Source organism: Apis cerana, linkage group LG7 (genome assembly GCF_029169275.1).
Source record: "Apis cerana isolate GH-2021 linkage group LG7, AcerK_1.0, whole genome shotgun sequence".
Taxonomy (NCBI): domain Eukaryota; kingdom Metazoa; phylum Arthropoda; class Insecta; order Hymenoptera; family Apidae; genus Apis; species Apis cerana.
The window spans coordinates 2,503,485-2,526,790 of NC_083858.1; the positions used below are offsets into that span (position 1 = coordinate 2,503,485).

General features: G+C 38.2%; 1 protein-coding gene across 11 annotated transcripts in view; it reads right to left on the bottom strand.

Moving 5' to 3' along the window:
* Window positions 1–554: 554 nt before the first annotated feature.
* The window catches only part of LOC107998457 (receptor expression-enhancing protein 2), a 31,539-nt gene continuing 8,787 nt past the window's right edge, over window positions 555–23,306 (bottom strand). For 2 of the 11 annotated variants that reach the window (XM_062077640.1, XM_062077645.1), the window contains exons 2-9: window positions 10,420–10,492; window positions 10,266–10,345; window positions 9,358–9,592; window positions 5,914–6,031; window positions 5,314–5,461; window positions 5,098–5,254; window positions 4,097–4,768; window positions 555–2,961 (exon numbers count right to left, since the gene is read on the bottom strand). In XM_062077640.1, the coding sequence (XP_061933624.1) occupies window positions 2,902–2,961; window positions 4,097–4,768; window positions 5,098–5,254; window positions 5,314–5,461; window positions 5,914–6,031; window positions 9,358–9,592; window positions 10,266–10,345; window positions 10,420–10,492 (1,543 nt within the window). In that variant the 3' untranslated portion in view covers window positions 555–2,901. Of the gene's footprint in view, window positions 4,769–5,097; window positions 5,255–5,313; window positions 5,462–5,913; window positions 6,032–9,357; window positions 9,593–10,265; window positions 10,346–10,419; window positions 10,924–11,002; window positions 11,967–23,306 lie in introns of those variants that run through there. The other 9 variants (XM_062077642.1, XM_062077641.1, XM_062077644.1 and 6 more) reach the window with 9 other exon arrangements.

Here is a 23,306-nt window from a genome sequence, read left to right on the forward strand (position 1 = left end):
TAATTATAATATATACATAATAATCAAGACGAAATACGAAATTAACAATAGACGTATTTTCATTTTTTTTTCCAGTATATCTACAGTATGTTTCAAATTTGATCTTTAATGTAGAAAGTATAGATATCGCATTTTAAAATGTATTTTTATTATAGGATAATTTTACAAAATATAGCGTATATACATAGCGTATATGATTGTTGTATATAGTGACCCTTATATATAAGTGTTTTAATTAAAATTAATTAATTGAATTAAAATAATACAATAATATGATTATTATACGAACATTTTGAAATTGAACCAGTCTAACGAAATAAAATAATAATTACTATATAATATCAAATATTTTCAAAAATAAATATATAATGTGAGATGGGTTTGGTAAAACTATTATTGTTCATAAAAAATGTAAGTAATTCAATTTATTGTTAATTATATACAGATACCAAATCTGCAACAGCCAAAACATTTCATGTATTTAACATTACATAATTCTGAATACTTACATTTTATAAAATTTCAAACAATTAATTTGTAAACAAATTCACACATAATGTTTTAATCTCACTTTATTGACTACAGACATACTTAAACCAAAATGCTGTTGACCGATCTATCTCCATCATCCTTCGCAATATTTCCGGTATATCCTTTTTCAATATTCAAATCACATTTTTTTTTTCCTCGCGATGCCAAGATGCATAATAATCGCGAAATAACATAAAAAGTTTGCAGCACCATACAATGTTGCGATGCACGATCGATGCACCAAAAAGGCTTATCGTAATAATTATACAGAAGAAAGCTCGAACAACATGGAGATAATGTAACAGTTCACAACTAATTCTCTTCCATAAAGTACGAGCAAAAATTCCTAAGATTGAGCATGTTCTCGTCTACTCCTGCAAACGTAATAATCGCAGCCAAAAGTATCAAGATAGCTAAGAATTAACGATACATCGTAGATTACGAATTTATTCGAGAAAAAAAAAAAAAAAGAAAATGCAGCGAATGCAAATATCGACGTGTCAAGAAAAATTTTACATTACATCATACGAATAAAAATTTTCAAGTTTATCTCCATCTGCTTCCTCCGATTGTTGAATTTAAAAGAGAAAAGAAAATTGATCGCATTAGCCGCATTTTGTGGCGAGACTTTCATCGTAAAGTATCTTTACGCCAAATCAACGACAATTACATTTGTACAATGAATTTTCAATTTTCGATCGATAATATATTACGCCCTTACCCTTACTTTTTGATTGAATAGCACGGATAAATTATTTATCCATGAATTCGATAGCGTTTGCAATTTTCCTACGATTCTTTTGAAACAGTCACGTTGCATTTGTGCGTGAATTTTCTGTTCGGTACCGTGCGCGCAGAGAGTCATAAATAGACAAACGATTACAAGGCGAGAGTAAAATACATTCACAAGTGAAAACTCGTTTCGTTGGAAAAATTAATATTTCAATGTTGAACGAGTTAAAAGAAGAATTAAAAACAGAAATTTTTCTTACCTCATTTCAAAGCAGAAATGATGGTTTGCCATATGAAAATCATAATTTGAAATTAAAATTTCCCCGGCATATGTATCCGATTCAATTCCATATTTTTATTATCGTTACTGTTCCTCGAGATCTTTTTCCAAGTAAAAGTTAGATTACAAAGGGAGTGTAAGAGTTAACAGTCGAAACTGTTTGAACGAACGTACACAAAAGCGAATAGTACATGTTACGTCTTAAGTAATGTTTTCATAATTACAGAATTACAGTCGCTGGTCTTTAACGGGATCTTATAAATCTATCTACAGTTATCATTGCAGTTTATAAACATATGCAGCGCTTTTGAATTCTAATTTCTCTCTCTCTCTCTCTATTTTTCTTTTTTTCGTGAAAAAGTGCGATGATTCGTTCTATACATTTTATTTTTAGTTACTCACCGCACACCGTTACTATATTTATATAGTAACATATACAGACAAATTATCATTGAACGTTTTTAAATGGCACTGTTCGAAAGTTGCCCGAGTACGTTTTGCTCGATGACTAGATTTCGTACAATTCATTTAATCCTTTCTCGTATTATATCGTATATGGAATTGTCACACGCTTCATTCTTGGCGCGTGTACGTCGGAACTTTTACTCCTCTCTCTCTCTCTCACTAAGATCGTTTTACAAAATATCAGAACTATGGTTTAGAAAAGCTTAGAAATGAGATTCCAATGCGATTTCGAATCTCAATGTATTGCGATTAATCGCGAGTTCCGTTAATAAATCTATGCATGATCATAAGCAAAGATGGTGTGCAAAAAGCACCAGATCTTTAAACGGTAAACATATAATATATATATATATATATATATAAAACTCGATCGAACTACTATCGGTAATACTACTCATATAAACAACGTTACGCACGAGTCTCGGGACACGCAATGAAAGAAAGAAAAAGAAAATGTGGGAATCTTTGAGATGACCGTGAGCAACGGTGTTACACATCCGTCACGAACGAATTGTTTTTTTTCTTCCTCTCCTTTTTAATCTATCATTGTTAATTGTTGTTGCGTTAATGGAAACTTATCGATCGATCGATAAAGGTGTGTCACTCGCATGTCTACTTAACTAGGTGCTCGGTATTATATGAGAATCTCGTTTTCCAAATTGAAATTGAAATTATACGTGAACTATATATGTATGTACAAAGGATATATTGTAACACGAGCGATGTCGCGATTCTTTTATGCATTTTCGTGCCTTCTTCTTCTTCTTGTTTCGCTGCTGCTGATCGTTTCTTAACGCTGCATACGTAGCCAACGCGCTCAAATAAATCGTATGGAACGGAAAGAAAACCGGTTGATCTTATTCCTTGATGCGATCAGCAACAGTTTCCAAATTTCATGCCACTTTCTTCTTACTTGTCTTCTTGCTGCGAGGGAGAGTAGCGAAGCTTGTTATCTGAAATATAGAGAGGGGAGCGTTATCGATATCGAATCGTGGCGGGAAATGGTAATTTTAATCAAATTCAAATGTAAAACTGCTCGAAATGATTTACACATCACACTAGAGAAAGTATATCACGAGGAACAAAGTCAATTTCGATGCAATATTTGGAGTTTTCGTATTCCTTCGCGTAGGAAATTTTTCCTCTCTCGTCCTTTTTAGTTTTCCATTATTCGAAACATTCGTTACTTGAAAAACGGATGGATAAAAAGTTCGATTTAGCTTTAGTAAGTAAAATAGGAAAGAGAAAGAATTTCCACGAAAGTTTCCAGAGTACGTTTCCTCGTTTGAAGCGTTGTCGATTAATAATTTACATGGCGAATACAGGTGTAATCGTGTTAATAATGAAATATACGTCATGCAGGTTTAAAGAACACGTAAGATAGCACTCGCTAAACGATTAGTGATCTAATCAACACAAAACACTCTAGAAACATTTTCATACGATATGAACGAACGAATTAATCCGTTTCTTCTCTCCAGATTTTCCAGTACGTTTAAAGTATCTAGTGGGTGGTGGGGGATGTATGAGGAGGGATTGGGTTTAATCATTTAACTCGTCAACGAAAACCAACCAGTCAAAAAGACCCGTGTAATTGTTAAATGTAATTCTTATGACACGATAATCAAATGGAAATCGCCTCTCTCTCTCGCCTCCCTCCGTTTCTTAAAAAATATCCGACTCCAATCTCTTCCCAATCTCCTCCCTCATCGTTTCAACATTCTCTACTTTCTCTTCGTCAGCTAGTCTAGTTTCGACACTCCCCGCCGTTTCGTCCACTCTCGATTCATCGTCGGCTGCCGCGTAACAACTGTTCTCAACGTTCGTTTCCTCCGCCCGCGCAACTTGGATCATCGTTTCGACGCTGCTCGATCCAGCTTCGGCCGCGTCGCAACACGAGTCCCCCCCTCCCTTTTCCTTCCCCCTGTGAAAAGCGGTGTGAAACACGTTTCTCGGTATGGCGAATAATTTCGAGAAACCATTTTCCCTCGTCCTCCTCGACCTGCTCCCCTTCGAGCTGCGAGCCACGAACACGTCCTTGGCGGTGCCCGCGTTCGAGAAGCTCTTCAGCGTCCCGGTTTTAATTACCAGCGTGGCTTTCAACGCGCTCCTGCCATCCTCCTCCTCGTCCCCCGCCAGAGGCGCTTTAGGCGCCGGCCTCTTGTTGTACTTTCCGGCCCGCCCCTTCGTTTCCTCTTCCAAACGCGCCGTTTTGTCATCCGCGTTCTCCACGATCCCCGCGTCGCTTAGCCGCGACCTCTCCTGGCTGTGGACGATATCGTTGGCGGCTCTGCGGGCGTCGCTCAAAAGTTGCTTCAGCTCCTCGAACTTGTTTTCGCAGAGTTCGTCCGTCACCGTGGTCGATTGCTGTTGGGAAGAGGAGGTCTCGTTTCCCCTTTCACGCGTTTCGTCGCGAGTGTTCGCTTCCCTTACCGTTAACGAACGTTCGGGATCGGCCGCCGCCTCGACCATTGGAAGCTGTGCGGCCGGCACAGAATGATCTGACGGGTTATCGACACTTTCTCGTGATTCTTTTCTCCCTAGTTCCGGGCCTGATTGACTGGTGTCTTTAAGTAAATCGTCGTTACCTGGGACAACGGGGCCACGATCGAAATTGATATAATCAGCGACATTACGGTTTTGCGAGAGCAGAAGCAAGATCTCGAGTGCTTGCTCGGGAGTGACGAGATTTAAAGGTGGCGGAAATGAGATATTTTTGGAGGAGGGAGGATCGATGCTGTCGGAATCCTCTCCCGAGTCCTTCAAATATTAACAAAAATCCATTACCAGATCGGAAGACGAACAAATCGAATAATTTGGAATAACAGTTTCGGAGACTTAATTAAATCTTTGGACGGATCGAGGTTAGAGTCTCCGTTTACGAGTTCAATTTTCTGAAAAAGAAAGCTTTCCAATACAATTTTTCCCTCCTTCGTAAAAATTTAAACGAGACAAAAGACTATGCAACGCCGTTCTTAAACGATCCTTGAAGGAACCGGCGATACTTTGGCGAGAAGAATTCTCGCCGTTTGGAGAATGAAACCTCGATCTACGAACATTGGAGGGATTTGCACGGTCGAGTTTAATACCTCTGGGGTCTTCTTCGTCGCGGAGCGAGGTTTTGCCCGTGTTCTTGCGCCGACGCTCGACGTCCGGACCAACGAGTCGCCTTGAGATGTGCGGCTAGATTGTAGCGCCTCCCCGCTGCTGTATCCGCTCGATATGTCGTCCGAGGACCTTATGTTGCTGAAACAGAAACGGCCGTTCACGTTCCACGCAACTTACCCACAACGTGGCGTACTCACGTTAAGCTGGTTGTCGGCTCTCTGGACCGCGGTTGTCTAACGTCCACGTCCACCTCGGAAAAGTACATCTCCACGCGATTGCTGCTCGACTGCGTCCGACGAGGGCTGTACCCTCTTCTCCCTACGTGCTCTCTTCGACGAGGTTCCACTGTACGATTCCACGGTCGAAAATAAAATCGTAAAATTAATTTTTCGCCAATCGTGCAATCGAGAAAAATGTGATTCCTGTTGTCTTTTTCGTTTCAATTTTCCATTTGCTCGAAAAACTTTGTGTTATCCGTGAAAATGATTCTACTAAAACAAGGAATATCATTTTCCTCGATTCCTGAACCGAATCGAAAACTTTTTAATCTTCGAACGAAATCTTCTGTTCGTTTTAAACCAATTAACTCGAATATTTTTACGAAAACGATAAATAACGCATCATATGAAGATTAAAAGGAAAGAGATTAATCGATCAATCGTTGTAACTTTTTCTTATTTATTATCCCAAACAAAAAAAAAATAGAAAATAATAAGCGACGTTTCCTTTTTCGAAAAGAGAGAGAGAGAGAGGGAGGAAGAAAGAGAAGCGAATAGGAACTATAATCGGCCAATAACCTTCCATGTCCGTCTCGTCGTGCATGTGCGGCGTGTTTCTATTCTCGTCCTCCTTCTCGCCGGTCAGGTCGCTCAGGCTGTAGCTCTTCTTCAAATGCTGAACCAAACCGCCACCGCCCTGAAAAACCAATCCTACGTTTCTTTAACCTGCCTCCCGAGCAAAGCCTCCTCGAGTGAAGTTCAAAGGATCGTCGTTTTGCATTGGCTCGTGAAATCGACATCGACGAAGAAAAAATAAAACGCGGATAGAGAAGAAGAAAGACACAGAAGGAGAGAGAGAGAGAAAAAAAAATTAAATTCTTACCAAACGGAAAAAGGTGTTAAATGTGTTATCCGTCGACACTGGAGCATGTGTTCGATCTGTCGTGCGCGTCTAAGAGACCGATCTCTAGGCAACAATGGGAGAACGCGTTGCGGTTTCTCGCCTATCCGGCTCCTCTTTCTTTTCCGACTTTCATCCTGGCACCGAGTTAACGGCCATCGATAGAACGCTCTTGATTAACTGGACCAACTCGTTAGACGAGATTTTCTCGGTACGAGCGAGAGAAAGAGAGAAAGAGAGGGAGGGAGAGAGGATGATCGTGAAACGTTTTGAAGTAAATGAGAGAATAGAGCGAGAGAGAAAGAGAGAGAGAGGAGTCAATACCAAGTTGTTCTCGATAGAATGCGTTTATTCGAAGAAAAAAAAACAAAAAAAAATAGAAAAGAAACGAAACATATGAATAATTAATATCGTAAAATCTTTGGGATATAAAAGTCTTACTTTCTAGAATCGTCACGATGACGATTAATTTCCTCGATTATTTTCGTATAGCACGACGTTACTCTTGGTCTTTCCTGAATATTTTTCGAAGGATTTATCTTTAATGTCTACGGATATTACGAAACGTGGAGGGTGTGAACACACTTTTGACACAATTCGCTACTCTTTTCGTTACGTTTTACATTGGTGTACAGATTTTTTCTTTCTTTTTAATAATTAACGGTAATATTAAACAATAGGTATATATATTTTTATATATATATATAGAGGAAGAAATTCGCTTTGCTTTGCTCGAAATACTTCTTCTCGTTCACGATGTTGCGCGCGTATAAAATATACGGTATCGTTTCATAAGCGAATCGTGCGATCGATGATGACAGGTATTCGCGTTATGTGCAGAATCGAACAAGGATTCTATACGCTTTCAACGTTCTTTCAACGTTGAACGCACGCAGTCTTAAACTCTGTCTTTTTTTCTTTCTTTCTTTCTTTCTTTCTTCTTTTTTTTTCTTCTTTTTACAAGTCGAAAAAGTATTGTTAAAACGATAACGAGCCAAGTATAAATCGTTCGTGAAAAAGTATTCGATGCGATTGTTTGATACGTTTATTCGTTTTTCTTTTTAAAAAAATAGCATTGTATATCGTTGTATATTCGTGACAGAAGATAGACCGAAATTTATCGTAGATAATAGTTTGCGACAGAGAATTCTCCTCTGTTCGAAAGGCACCGATTATTTCAACTTATTTAAAATTATCACGGTTCGTATCGATCGATCGATCGATCGATCGCGAAACGTTATTAATCCTTAATCCTAATTGATTAGAACAAACGGTATAAATCGCAGAGACGGTATAATCGCATTAAAAAGGCAAACGGCGATAATCGAGCGATATTTATCTAAGCTACGAACCAAAAAGGTTTCTCACAGTCGAGGTTACATTGTAAGATTGGCTTTCAAACGTATTCTCTCTCGTATAAAAATACATCGTACAATCTTAAATATCCTATAAACAGCATGTGTCACACGTAACAAACGATTTAAACACGCGATTTAAAAAAGAGAAAAGGAAAAAGAAAAAATAAAAATAACCATAAATGAATACGGATTAAAAAATCCTTCTTATCGTCGTATCTTCTTCCACCACGTGCACGTAACAATACGTATATATATATATATATATTTATACACAATCTATCTCGTTCGTTGATGAATAATAATCTCCCTAAAAGGTATATGTACCGAGCAGTGGAGAGAGAGTATAAAAGAAGGAAGGAGGGGGGGAAAAAACTCTACAATTTTTTACTGCAATCGCGAAAGAGAAGGAAAGGAGGGGGAGAGAGGGAGAGAGAGAAAAAGAAAATCCCCAATTCGAATAATGTTAACGTTTACATGGTTAAACTCTAATCGGTAACTTAGAACCCTATCTTATCGAGCGAGCGCCTCCGTCAGAGGATTCGCGAGGGGGATAAATTCGTCGACGTCCCCGAAAGCGTGCCGCCCCCCTCAGATTTCCGTAGGGGATGACACGTGGTGGTGATCCGACTCGTCGTCGCTGAATTTGTAGTTGTTGTCGCGGTTGCGGGATCTGAGCCGCCTGCTCGAGCCGGAACGATCCCTTCTGCTCTTCCTCGTCCTGTAACTTCTCTTGGGCGACGGCATCTTGAAAATTTTCTCCTCCATTCGATTAATCTCGGCCAGCTCGTCGTCCGTGTTCAAGTCCGTGTACAAGCTGGGTATCGACTCGACCGGGATCAAGTCGTCGGAGCTAATGCTTGGAAACGATGGATTCGGTTTCGGTGCACTGTCTATCTGGTCCGTCTTTTCCTTGGGTGTCGAGGTTGTTGGAAGTTTGACCGAGCTAGAAATCGCCGAGGCCGATTGGATCGATGATTGTTCATTCGCAATTATTTGATCGGGCTTGAGCATATGCTGACCCCCGGTTCCGTTCGTTTCCCAATATTTTTTTTTTTTTTCGAGTTGGTATTATTATTGTTGTTGTTATTATTGTTTTTTTTTTTTTTTTGTTTTTTTTTTCGATGGTATATATACACATACATACACGAGCATCGTGGAATGTTTGATGTTACAGGTCGAACACAATAGACACCGTGTACACGTATAACACATGGTGTTTTGTTTTTTTGTTTTTTGTTTTGTTTTTTTTTTTTTTTTTTTTTATTTGGTAAGCGACGAGTTGTTAAAGGGACGACGGTGATTGGCAGTGGTTAGACGATGTGTGGTGGTGATGATGATGGTGGTGGTGATGGTTGACGTTGGTGTTTTTTTTTTTTGTTTGTTTATTTATTTATTTTTTTTATTAGAGGTGGTAACGGCGCGGCGTGCAGGATAGGCGTGCAGGACAACGAAAACACAAAACCATGAAAAAAAAAGAAACAAAATCGAACGATTAGCGTGTTGGGAGTGGCTCGTACAAAGCGATCGCTAAAGCGGTTTAACATCTCGAGTGTTAAGTTGAGGAATCTCGTCGATCGTTTCGTTGCTAAGCAGAGAGACTGGAAACGGCCAGTCATCGTTACAAGACGATGATCAATTTACGCGCACACATATATATACATATATATATTTGTTGTATGGGGAACAAAACGATCGACTCGATCGTTCGTACGGCATTTATAAGCGAATCGTTTAATATAATTAATCGAAGGATTCGAAACTTACCTTGATAGCTGTTTGCATGAGAACAGTGGTGGCGTAATTCACACCTTTGGAGCCCAGGTGCAACACCGCCGTGTAGCCCTGCTCCGTCGCGCGGGCCAGAGCTTCGTCGATCTCAGCCTCGCGTTGGATCAACGCCGGATGCACGAAACGTCTGTAAAGGATGCTCGAGCCTTTGGTGGCCGGACTCAGCAGCCAGATCACCAGGATAGTCTTGATCTCGTAGTAAAATGGGAACCTGGCCGAGAAAGCGGGCGGAAAAAAGAAGGATTACGCGAACGAATCTGCATATCACGTTCCTATCCGCGAATAAGTGAATAATTCCATTGTATCGTTAACGAGGGGAGGGGAGGAAAGAGAGAAGCCGCATCATCGACGAATGTGAAATAAGAGAGGAAAAAAGGAAAAATCGGTTGGGTGATAGCGATGACCAAGTGGACGATGGCGAAAGGAAACGAAAGGGAAGGGAGAGGGAGAGAGAGAGAGGGAGAGAGAGCGCGAGGTTATTCCTGGCCAGAAATACACGAGAGGTCTCCTTTTTGGTTGGTAATCCGAGTATGAAGGGAGAGATCTGGCACACGGCAGGGAGGAACGGCCGAAACAGAGACGGAAGATGAGACGCCGGTTGAATCCTCAGAAGTGCATGTGTAAGCCAATATCCATCCGAAATTAGACTTTCGGAATTTCCCGGAGGGTGGCCCCCGCAGGAGGCTCGCCTCCCGGTTTATCGGCCCCCGCGTGAAATCCGTTCGAAATTTTACTCGCTTCCGGCAAAAACGGGGCCACGACAACCCCTCTATCCGTCCATTTCGTCTATTCTCGGAGAGAAAGGGGCAAAGGAACTCGATCCCTCCTCGACCTTCCGCCCTCCCTCCCTCCCCCTGGAACGAATATGCGGTATCGTTGCTCACCAAAAGCTGAAGAAGACGTCGGTGAAGGTTTCCGCGCACGTGAACAGCGCGAACACGATCCAGTACATCATCCATTTCACCTGAAAACACCGGGAAACGATGTTTAATTAAGTGCCGCTGTTGGAGGGGATTTTTCAAACGAGGGGATACTCACGTATTCTTTCACGTTCTTCGTCCTGACCGCCTTGTAAGAAGCGTAGGCCGGGTACAAATTGCCGAACACTAATCTGAAAATCGGATACAGGAGAACGTAAGTGAGCGATCGGGGCATCACTATTACCAGGAGGGCGGCAAGCGTTCGAAGGAAGCCCAGGCTCATTTTCTTTGGCATCTGATCGGCGCAGTATCGTGCGACAGCGTGAAAGCTCGTTATTATTACACGGGGGGCGCCCGTTTTGCATACGATCCAGAGAAACGGATTTTCCTCGATTTCATCCGGTCGAGGCTCCTCCCTTTTCATTTCCATTCCACGCGCGGGCCAAATTCTCCCTCACCTCCCCCTTCGTCCCGCCTGGATTCTCCGCTATACCCGCGACCGTCCCCTCTCCGAATTCTTTTCGATCCCCGTCGGCCCGATCCGACGCATCAAACTGGAAAACATCCAACCAAAAACATCTCCCGTCAAATACCTCGTCTTTCGTCCTCGTTTCGACACGATCTAACGAGCAGAAAGGAGAATGTACGTATATGTATATATATATATGTATGTATATCTAAAGAAGAGAGAGATAGCTTACAGAAATGCGGCGAAGATTCTTTTCTTTCGACTGTTCGTGAGATGATAATAAACTCACGGACTTTGCATCCTTTCGTTCCGTGGCTGATCGCAAAGATAATCAGCGGGGGATGTGCCTTTTTCGATCTCTATCTCTATCTCTCTCTCTCTTTGCCTCGATGCACTTGTTGCATCCTGCCGAACGGAACGTCGTCCTCTCTCACACGATCGTTCCACGGCAGAGAGTCGGTTCACGGTTTCGTTGGGAACGTGGTTTTGAGAAATTTGTTCGATAGGAGAACTCGATGCGTTTTCGCACGGAGTCGAAGGCTGTTGCTCCGCCCGCGGATGCTTCCAGTTAAAGACTAAATGCGTAGCCGCGTTCCGCCAACCGACCACACTCGCGCTCTACGGACTCTATTTTAGCGCCTTAAGCCGCTGTCACGCGATACCGAAATATATTCGCCCGAACGCTCCAGCAAACATTTGCTTCGTTCTTCTTCGTTCTTCGTGATTGCTTCTTCCCTGACTCGTTCCACGACAATTAAAGGGAAGTCGCCTCGAAGTTGTTTGCCAACCGAGGTATGGGAGTTATCGCATTAAAAAAGATTCGATTTGAAACGTTTCTTTTCTCTCTTTAATCCGACCGATAATTAATCGCGATTCGATCGTGTTAAACACGGGCCGCTTTCGCTTTCGATTTCGATCCGATGGATTTGCAGGGCCGGTTGTCGTCGAGCTAGCGAAACTACGGTTGATCGTGCATCGTAGGTAATTCGATGATTGTCACCAATGTCGCTATTCGATTGCGTAACAGGCCGTCCTTTGTGCGCAGTCTGCGCTTACTATTTGCGTGTTAACGAGCCTCGCGGCTGGGATATTTCCATTTTTTGAACGTTTCGATTATGCGCTCGAGGGAAAAAAACTGCAATATTTTAAGTAATATTTGTTTGTGTATACGGTTAGAAAGTGAGAATCGTACGATTCCGAGGAGAGTAAGTTATTTAAAAATATCGTGGAATTGGAATTTGAAGAAAGCGATTGAAATATATCGATAATATTTAAATGTAAAGAAAAGAAAAGAGACATGTAGATTTTACAAATATTTCGTATCTCTTTCGAAGCAAGCGTACGAAGAAGAATTTATTGATCTAGGTGACTAAAAAGATAAAGAGCGAGAATCATAGATGCACAAGGGAACAACTTAGCAAATTGCAATTCTTCGAAAGATAAAAAAGTATGATTTATCAGAATTCTCTTTGCGCGTGTTCTCGTTGTGCACTAAATTTTAAGTAATTTTAAATTTTAGCAAAAAGAAGAAATTTGAATAGGAAGTTGATTTTGATCGAATAAATTAAATATTTTCTTTCTTTCCTATAAACAGTTAGTCAGCAGCGATTAGAAAACAGTGTACAGTGTTTTATTTATTCAAACTTATTATCGTGCATTTAACTTAACAACGAGAAATAAATCGAGTTTTTATAATTAGAAAATTATAAAAGCCGTAATGTCTTTTAAAAAATCCATACTTGCACTTACTTTCATATCCGGCGTATGGTTTATTTTACACTATTTATATATTTAGAAAATTATAGGAATCATAACTTGAGAAAAATTCCGAAAAATCTCATTACTTTCAAATAGACGGATACGTAAAAGGATGGTTAAAAATTCGCCGATAAATTTTTGATTATGTAACGAGAGATTAAAAATAAATTTTATACATATAAACGTGTGATAAAAATACTAATACTGTAAAAAGGAAACGTTAATAATATTTCTCGGTAGTTGTGTCAAAGAAGAAAAACGCTATCGCTTCTTCAGCATTTTCTCAGCCAATGAGCCACTATTTGTGAGCCACGCGCGACTCGTGAACGACTCGTTTCTCAATCGTGCGTATATTTAAAGATACCACACACAAGACACATAATCGTGTAATCAAATCTCCACGTAACATAACGAATCTCTGATTATCGATGTATTCCCATCGTCAATATCGTGTTTCGTCGTGCAATCGATACAATGCGAGAATTATAAACCCAAAATTTGGATTTTGAATATAATTTGAGACCTGGATCGAACGATTGCCGATTTATTATGAAAAACAAGGAAATGGAAAAAGAGATGCACGAAAAACTGTTTGTGAGCCAGCGTGCGTTTTTCTCGTGTGCTTTATACATAGGCAAGTTAGTTATCGTTTGTAATTTACATTTTCTTAACGTTCTCTTTGCTATCGATAATTATTTTAAGAAGTTTATGAAACTGATTATGATTATGAGAGAGAAAGAGAGGAATAAGTATCGCTTCGAGTGTTCTCTATCTCGAATCAATTTTCAATATTATCTCATTCGCGCGATTGTCTTTCATTGTTCTGGTATTATTTTTATATTATTCCCCCTCTCGTTCGTTCTTATCTTTACAATCGCTGCTGCTTTAAAAATGTACTCGATCATCGGTCAAGTGCAATGTGGATGAACAGGAAATATTTCAATGACCAGATTCATGCATGCCGAATAGAATATGCAAAAGGCAGTTCACAAAATTGGATATACGGGATGTATAATATTTGCTTTTTACTTTTTTAGTTTTAATCAAAGTTAAAATTACTACCACTATTCTGGATCCTGAACAAGAAACGAATAATTATTTAATTATTTAACTGGTAGCTATTCTAAAATATTTATCCCACAATCTTCCTTTTCTTTTTCTTTTTTTTTTAAATTTTATCAACCCCTCGATAACTTTCAATAATTTTCAATTACTCGAATAATAGAAAAAAAATAAATAAAACAAGATAACTCCTTTTCCTTTTCGTATCATTCACAAGATTTTACAGCAAGACAAACCGAATCCCCTAAATTTCTCTTCTAGATCATTGTAAAGGATCGATAAAAATCTTCTTTTTCTTTTTTTTTTAAATTTTATCAACCCCTCGATAACTTTCAATAATTTTCAATTACTCGAATAATAGAAAAAAAATAAATAAAACAAGATAACTCCTTTTCCTTTTCGTATCATTCACAAGATTTTACAGCAAGACAAACCGAATCCCCTAAATTTCTCTTCTAGATCATTGTAAAGGATCGATAAAAATCTTCATATACGAGTTGACTCTTTCGTGTTTATTAATGCAGACTCGTAAACACGAGCGTTCGCAATCGCGGCAATACGCGGAAACGCAGAGCACACCGTGTACAATGACGCCGTTTATTCGTACGAGGTCAAGATCATTGTCGTTCGTTCGCGCTTAGCCTGGATTCCGGCACGTTCCGCCTCGTGGCTTCTCCTCCCCCTCCTCCTCCTACTCCGTCGTGAAATTTGCATTAGGCAGCCGAACGCGTTTCATCTCGCGTCTGTTTTTTCTCCTTGGAAAAGAAAAAAAAGACGAATTTCGCCTCCACGAGTTTTCCCTACGTTTGGAACGTTTTCGGGCTGCAGAAAACCTGGAACGTCCGAGACGAACGAGTTTATTATCGGCAGAGCGGCTCTCAACTTCGCGCGATTGGACTTTGGGATTATCGATTGGAAATCGTGATAAAATTTAGGAATTATTCGTTCGGTTAGGAAATTTTATGGTTGCTTGGAAAATATTTCGTTTCTTTTTTCTTTTACCGAATTTTTAATTGTTCGCGAAATAATCGTTTTATCCGTGCAATGCATAAAATTGGTAATAATAATGAAACATGCTTCCGAGTAGGTTTAAATATACATACGTGTATACTTAATGATAGAAGTTGAGAAATAAACTAATCGTTTGCGAATTTATTTATATTTCTCATCCTATCGGATGAAGTAAGGTTAGAGTTAAAAATAACGTAGAGAGAGAGAGAGATGGTCGATGTATCAATAAGCAATAAATTTTCTTTGAATATGTTGGCGTGGATGAAGATGAAATATAAAGAAATTAAAAAGAGAAGACACGTTTTATTCGACCAACATCTTCTTGATACGATCTTTTAATAATAAAATATTCGTTGCACGCTTACGTTACGTAATTTCTATTATGCATCGTGTATTATGTGTATTATTATGTAAAAGAATAATCTAATTAAATCGTAAGTACGATTTCGAGATTCAAAGTTGATAAGACTCGTTCTGTAAGAGTTTTATCAATTAAATTAATGCGACAGGTGGAAATAAATACGGTTTTTGAATTTCTCTAAAAATCAATATTAATTTTGCCAAAAGCATCCGCGTGTTTTCCTAATTTCCTAAAAATAACAAATTTGAAATCCGTCATTTTGATGGATTTATGGATCTCCGCTGTTAAAAACCGCGCCAAATACATCGATCCTATTTTATTGCAAATGAACGTATCTGAAAATTAATTGTAACTTTTCAGAAAGAAAAAAAAAAAAAAAACAAAAGATACAGGAAGAGCATTCGTGCAACGTTATAACATTACGAAGTAAACGTATATTCTTCCGTTAAATCGGAAATTATTTTTCCAAAATTTTTAAGAAAAGCGCGAGAATTCACGAGACTAGCGTAACGTTGTCAATGAACTGTAATGGCTCGATACAAAACGCAAAAGAGAATAGTCATTGTTTTATATTGTCCACAGAAAATTTACTTCCCCATTGTATTCCCGTAACAGGTTCCAATGGGGGAGTTGCGGCCATTGTACGCCGGGTAAAAAGGAGGAAACTCAATGCCGATTGCCGTTTTATATTCGAAATTTTCCTGTACGAATTTGCAAAACGTTATGACTACGCTAGTGTCCGGATATACAGGGTGGGGTGTTTAAATGGAAACGCGTAAATATCTCCGTTATTTTGGATTTTACGCGTTTTGGGGGTTGAAGGGGTCGTGATACTTTTAAATTTTTTTAACGAAATTATATATTTCACGTAATCGAGTTGGTCGATTCGTCTCGATATTCTATTAAAAAAAAAAAAAGAAGTATCAAAAAGTCTATTTACATCGAAAAATTATTAGTTTTGAAGATACTTTAATTTTATTTTTGTAATTTCATTGTGTGAAAAAGGAAGGAGAGCATGAAGGTCATGAAAATTAATCAAACTGTAAAAAAATAGTCTCGTTTCAGAAATGAAGGTGATGTTTGGAATCTCCAAAACATTTTCAACTATAAAAAAGAAAAGGAAATATATCATCGCTAAATTATAGTCCCTTTTATGCAGAACTTTTACGAAATTTTTTCGCAAAACCAAAAATAACGAGATATATAGGTGTTCCTTTTAAATCCCTGCGTATAGCTGCGAGCTATCCGTATCGTTCAATTTCTAAAATTGCTAACTCGAACCTCGAGGTTATCCATGATCGATTACATTAAAAAATATAATTCTTTTCTTCCACCAGCTAGCCTTAGTTGAATTATTGAGATTTATACAATTAAAATAATACCATAAAAAATGACATAGACATACCGTTATTATATTTTCTTTCTTTTTTTTTTTAGTATTCTAGTATTCCATGTCACGCGAACCATTTATTTCTTAGTCTTATTCTCGATGCAGGCATCATGGCAGAGCCAGCCAGAATCAGATAATAACAAAAGTTTAGTACTTGGAACAGTGCCAATCAAGGAATGTGGGGTAAGAAATGGAAAGTGAAAAGTTTATCATCGTGTATTTTATATCCTTTTATATATATATATATTAATTTTTATGGTAATTGAATGTATAATTTTACGAAACGATACTCTCAATATTTATATATAATCAATAAATATATCACTTCATATACTTAAATATAATAATACACGACATGAAATATATATTAATCGAATACCACAATTAGACATAAAAATTCATCCCTAAAGGAGAATGAATACTCGCATAACAATTACCCTTACTAAATCGCCGTTGTTCCAAATACTAAAGCTACTAAATCCAGATAAACCAATTCTCCCGAAATATTTGCCAACCGCGAGATCCGGTTGCCAAACGTCCGAACAACTGAAACACTTTCGCGATTCGCACGCAAGCGCATATATAAAACGCATCCCATTTCTTTCCTCTCGCGCACAACTTGGAGGGATGAGCATTTCCTAATTAAAGCGCTCGAAGAGAGAGAGAGAGAGGGGTGAAAATATCCGTTTGATCCGAAACAAGGATAAGGGATACGTGCTCGATACTCTTAACTTTTCATCGGGCTTCAGGGTCGACCCAGTTTTCTATTTTAATCGTGACCCTTCTCGAGCACACAATTTCCCTCGAGTCCCTCTTTATTATCTCTTCTCCATTAATTAAAACTCCGTCGGATACGAAAATCATCGTCGTCTCCTCCTCTGATTGACTTCTTCGGTTCTTGGCTTTGTTGGATATGTATATATATCGTAACCCGGTGTCGTTATTAAACGATGTTAACGTTCGACGGTCATAGGAGTAGATGACGATTCATTTTGAAAGTTTAAGTGATCGGGGAGGGGGGTAAGAACCGACGAAGACATCTTAACGAGGGCGTGTCCGTTTATTTTCAGATGGGGACAAGGAGCATCAACCTGATCTACAGTCGCTTAGGTGAGGTGAGGTGAGCGTAGAATAGACACAAGTGGCTATAAATAAGGGTGGTAAGCGAGGCTGAATCGTAGGATGGGATTGGGTTATGATTAGATGTATAATTTTGAAATTTGGGGAGCGATTGAGTCGCGGTTAAAACTCGATAAAATTTTTGCAAAGGAAAATGTACATTGTAATAGAGTTATAATAATATAATAATATTGTTTACACGAATAGTTTCGAGACATTTCATATCCCTGTAAATGTACGGTTTCGTTAAAACCGTTGGAAGAATTGTTGTGCATTCCGAGTTTAAGTTTCGATCGATAATGATTCGATTAGATTAGTATAATAAAGATAGTATGAAAGAAAGGTTTCTTTTTCAGGAAGCAACTAAAGTTAATAACAAAGGATATGAGAAAAATCCAAAGAATATTATTAAATGATCAATTTCCGCTCAAGATGCGATTTCGTTACGAAATACCTTAGGAAAAATTCGAGGAAAACGTTTTTTATTTAAACAAAAGTTTCCTTTTTGGAAGGAAAAAGTCGTCAAACTTGATCGAAAATTTTATCCAACAGAATGTCTCTGCAAGTTTTTCAAAGTCTCGTTCGATCAACGAGCAACTTTGAAAAATTGCAACGAAATATCGCGAATGTGGCATTTCGAAAGGCTGCCAGCTCATCGTCCTTGAAGGCGATGACAAAGCTTAAAGGAAAGTGGAAAAAAAAAAAAAAAGGAAAAATCCTCGACTCTTTGTTTCTAAGACACAATTCTCGTTAATTCGATCTGGGAGAAGAATCTTCGTCATTTTTCATATCATATTTTTTTTTTTTTAAATTAGATTAAATCTGGAGAAGATGGATTTAAATAACGGCAGAAGAATTTTAATTAATGGGACAACGAGTTGGAGGGCACGTGCTAGGAATGTCGAAGGATTGCAATGGTTTTGATCCAAATTCGACGTTCCAATAATTTTTGCAGATATTGATAAAATTTATTGCTGCATAAGTACGTACGTATGTGTGTCGGTACGTGAGCATCGCTTATCAACTACCATTTCTATAAACAGCTCGTAGCTACTGCCACTCAAAATGTATAATGGGTGAGCTAATATCACTATATTTATCTCTTTATGGAGAGCCTGGCCATTTCACGGATCCTTTAAAATCGGCAGAAATAAAATATAAAATAATCGAAGTTATCACGATGAATGCAGTTGCGAAATTGATACTCTGTAATTTCATCCAAGCTTTCCGGATGGATACTAAGTTGTTGATATATTTCATGTAATCAGAAACAGTAATTTTTGATATCTCTCGTTTGCTTAATTAAGTCGCACAATGTATTTCATCCTTTCAACTCACCTTAGATGTAAAAATTTCTTGCTTACGACTCTTATAATAAGTTTCTCCCCTTTAATAGTGTATAAATTAAAAATTTTTTTACGATTTCTTTAATTAAAATTCGCTAAATATAAATACGTTACGTAAATTACTGGAGGGCTTTAAAAATGGGATAGTTGGACCGGACGAAATGGAGTCACTTGGATCGGTATCCTTGAATCGAAAATATACCGACTTACGACGAAGAAAGTAACAGCAAAAAGAAGAAAAAAAAAAAAAGGTCGAGGCTAGACTCGAGCATTGAGAACCATACTGAAAAGGTAATAAATTTGTATCTGGAGTTTCGCGTGATTCATCTCACGTGTTCTTAATTTTCAGGACTTTTCTTTTCTTTTTTTCAACAATGATTAATAATTTACACGTGTACGATGTGTGGCTCGCGTGTAAACGGTCGCTTAATTACGAAAATGGCCGCGACAAATAATCATGCGAGAATAAACCATAAAGGTGACAGGATCGAGTCGAGTGACAGGGTCTCTAAAAGTTGAAAAAAAATTCTTTCCCGATCGATTCATCAGATATTCCATCTCTCGTTCTATCTATCGTCACAATTAACAATTTATAAGTAATATAAAATATTGGGATGCGAAGGAAATATGTGGACTTTTTTTAACAATATTTTAACAATTCTTTCTATATTATTTTAAAATTGGAGCAAGCAAAAAAAAATCGTAAGAAAATCGTTATTTGCAATTTCAACAAGATTTGCAAATATTCCAATCCTTTATCGATATAAGCATTTCATCGGTCGTTTCAGATATTGGCAGAGACATTAATTTTGACAGTCACATTTCAACATGGTGAAAATAAAAATTTGTCGAAACATATCTTTCAGAAATATGCATTAAGTGATGGGATGTAAAAAAATAGGAAAAATAAGAACGTGGATAATCGATATAATTTGAAATATATTCGTGTAAAAATACAATAAAAAGATTACGTGTATCGAATTCTATAATTTCGATCGCAAATATCACACGTGTTTTAAAAAATATATCACACACATTGAAAAATTGCAAAAGTATAAATGTATATGAACGATAAAATATTATACCTCTTTATAGAAGATATATTTATAGAAAATACAAAATCGTAATTCGCTTAAATAAATTTTCAATTACCGAGTTGAGAACGAATCTTAGGAATTTTAATCTAATCGACTCGTTCTCGCTAAGATTCTCCATGAAAATTCTCAGAGATATATTCTCAAAGTATATAAAATTAAACGATTAGGATCAATATTGGATATACTTTTCGATATCGAGAGCAATTTAAACGATACAAATATCGCGAAACTCTCGAGTTGCCTCTTAATGGCTAATGGAAAAAAATAATTTTGAAATCGTTGTCCAAAGGAAATTTTTGAAACGAAGTTTATGAAAATTTCAAGTCCGCTGTTGGAAAAATACATAGCGATAAACGATCTTGTTTACCGATAGATGCTCGGATTGATATTACACGTATTCGTATACGTTATGGATGCCTGTTATACAACGTCGATTTATATACACAGTGTCCCCGAAATCATGGTACAAGCCTTCGAGTGATTCTACATACAAAAATAAATGAATAAATAAATAAAAAAGGGGAGAGAGAGAGAGAGAGAGAATAATATTTTTTCGAAATTCTTTTTTTTTTTTATGATTTATATCCTTGTTTTTGAGAAAATGGAGATTCAACATTCACGGTTATGGAAAAAGGAGTCGTATATGCGCGATAAATTTTCTTCAAATTTAATTTTCTCGAAAATTGGTTTTTAAATGAAAAAAATTTATTTTTTGCTTATTTTCATACGTAGAATTACCTCCCGCCAATAATTCATTCGTATTTAATTAAGAAATATGCAATTTCGCCAATCACTCGAATACATTTTTTGAACTTGATTTATTCTCGAATAAATTATACAATTTATTCGGTATTTTCTTAATTTATTTTTTTCTCTACCTAAAAACGATTTCAAGGACACAACGAATCGGATGATTAACATTCTCAATGATTCGATTTCCGTTTCAGAAACTGAAAATTTTTACAGTCGCAAAATTTACACAGATTCGCGCGATTCCGTATTTTAAGTATCGAAAGTTAAATAATTGCACGCTTATAAAGAGCTTACTTTTCAAAAGTACTTTCCCGAACTCATTAGCGAAGCAGCAAATTATTTTTAACGAAATTACACTTTCTCAAAAATGATTTGGCACTTTGTAATTTCATAACTGTCGCAGTGATGTATTGATTTTCTAGTTGGCTATTAAATTTTCTATAAATATAACTTCAGGAATATAAACGCGAATAAAAAAAGGGGGGATATCGTTCAAACAAGTTTGATAAAATATAAATCTACGACTTCGTTTATCCAGAAATTACTCTTGATTCCAAAATATTGGATAATAGGATCTTTACGAAGGAAAAAGATTGAATTCACGATAAACAAGAAGGAGAAAAAACAGCAACGCAAAAATTATCTCGCGCGATGCGAAAAGAAAGTAGCGAAATTGAATGGAATAATCGTAACAATGTATATCGACATATGTATATTTGCTTTTCACGTGCAGATAAATTTAGAAATTTTATTCGACGATGATATAACGATGATATAAAATTTTATGTAAAACTCGTAATTAAATTTTAACGATAATTTCTAGAAAATATATAATTAAACGTTTTCGAAATGGCAGAGATGATATTGAATAATGAATCAAAGTGTCTGGATGTCAATGGCCTTAAACTTCAAATTATAACATAATTACACAAATGATCAATTATAAAACGATAATAATTCCTTGGCACGAATTCATTCGTTAGAAAGATTCCACGTAGTAGCGGGAATAGAGAATCGAGACAATGACGACGCAGCTACGCAAATATCATTTAACACGAGAAAATTTTTGACTAAATCAATCTCATTAAATCTGAAATTCATAAGTCAATAAATTTCCACGTTCGCAAACGATATCGAAATCGTGTAATAACGTTAACTGGAATTAAATTTTCGTGAATAATTTACGTGAATTATATTCAAACTACTCCGTCGACTCTCTTTTCGCATCGAAAAACGACAAAATCGAAAGACAAAGAAACTCTCTTCTTCCGTTCCTTAAAAAAAAAAAAACCTTTTCCTTAAATTCTCACATTTTCGATACAATTTTCAAGGGGGCGGGTAGGAACACGATCGAAACGGTGTTCACCACGTTAACCCGTTTAAAAACAGGTAAATAAATATTCCTGGAGTAGGAGTGAGTCTCGACAGGCACGGCCACCGCATTTTTCAGGGGGAGCGGGCAAGTCATGACGAAGTGTTGGCTTCGTAAAATCGTAAAAACTGTAACTCGTCTGGTCGCGAACTATTTGCAACCAAGGCTGCAGCCGGCTCGATTCGTTCGCGCGGATAGAGAGAAGCCAGCTTTCGATATGGCCCTCGATGTATATCGTAACCTAACGAGGATTAGGAAAGGCTCGGCATTGGCCTCGTTCGACTCTATTCCTCGCTTTATTCCAAGTTTGTTGAAGGAAACGTGCGCTTTAATTCTTGCAGATAGAGAGAGAGAGAGAAGAGGATCGAATTTCAGGGAGGGAGCGTAGATTTTCGACCGCTCGGGGGCACGTTTCGCTTTCTCCTCGGCCTTTTTTACTCTCCGTTTGTTCCTTCGATCGCGCACGTTCGTCCGCCTCTTTATCGCCGCGCCGACCGACTCCACTCGACTCGCTCCCTTTCTTCCTCTCCCCCTCCTTCCCCCCGCTCTTTCTATTTTCCTCGCGCTGCTCCTTCGGGACCTCCTCTCCTCTTCTTCGTTCGACGGAGACGAATGGAGGCGAGCTTCTTCTTCCCATTAGTCGGCCATTACAGTGGTTGAAATTCGGCGACCTCCTACTGGGTGGAAAGAGGTCGTGAATATTCACGATTGATTGGAAATTGAGCGCGTGGTGTCCTGTGGAATGTGTATCCCCTGCGCGAATACGGTATCAGGAGAGACTCGAGGAGAGGTTAATAAAATTTTCTCCTTCTCGAAATTTTTCCTTCCTTCGCTCGTGTCCTCGACATTTCTTTGGGGGGGAAAAATACTGGCGCGATTTCGGGCAAAGTTGTTCTCGATCGCCAATTTCACGATTCTTTCAACGATTCTTCCCTTTCGACTCCCCTTTTAAGGGAGGAACTGTTCTGTAATCACGTAATCTCCGACGCTTTCCAACGTCTTCTCTTCTTGGCAGAAATGGGATGGCACTTTTCGAGATTTTTCGAAAAATTCACTCGCGAAAAAATTCAGCCGGGAAACCCGGTGAAAGTTTCGGAAAGATGGAGCTTCAGATCGGACGAATGTTCCACGAACGGTCGCGACTCCTGAACTGGAAGCTGCCCACTTCTGTGCTTGGGTTTATATTTAAACAGCGGATAGTGGCCGACGACTACACGTCGACGCATCGTCTTTTCGGTGGAGAGAAAGAAAAAGAGTGGCATGGCGA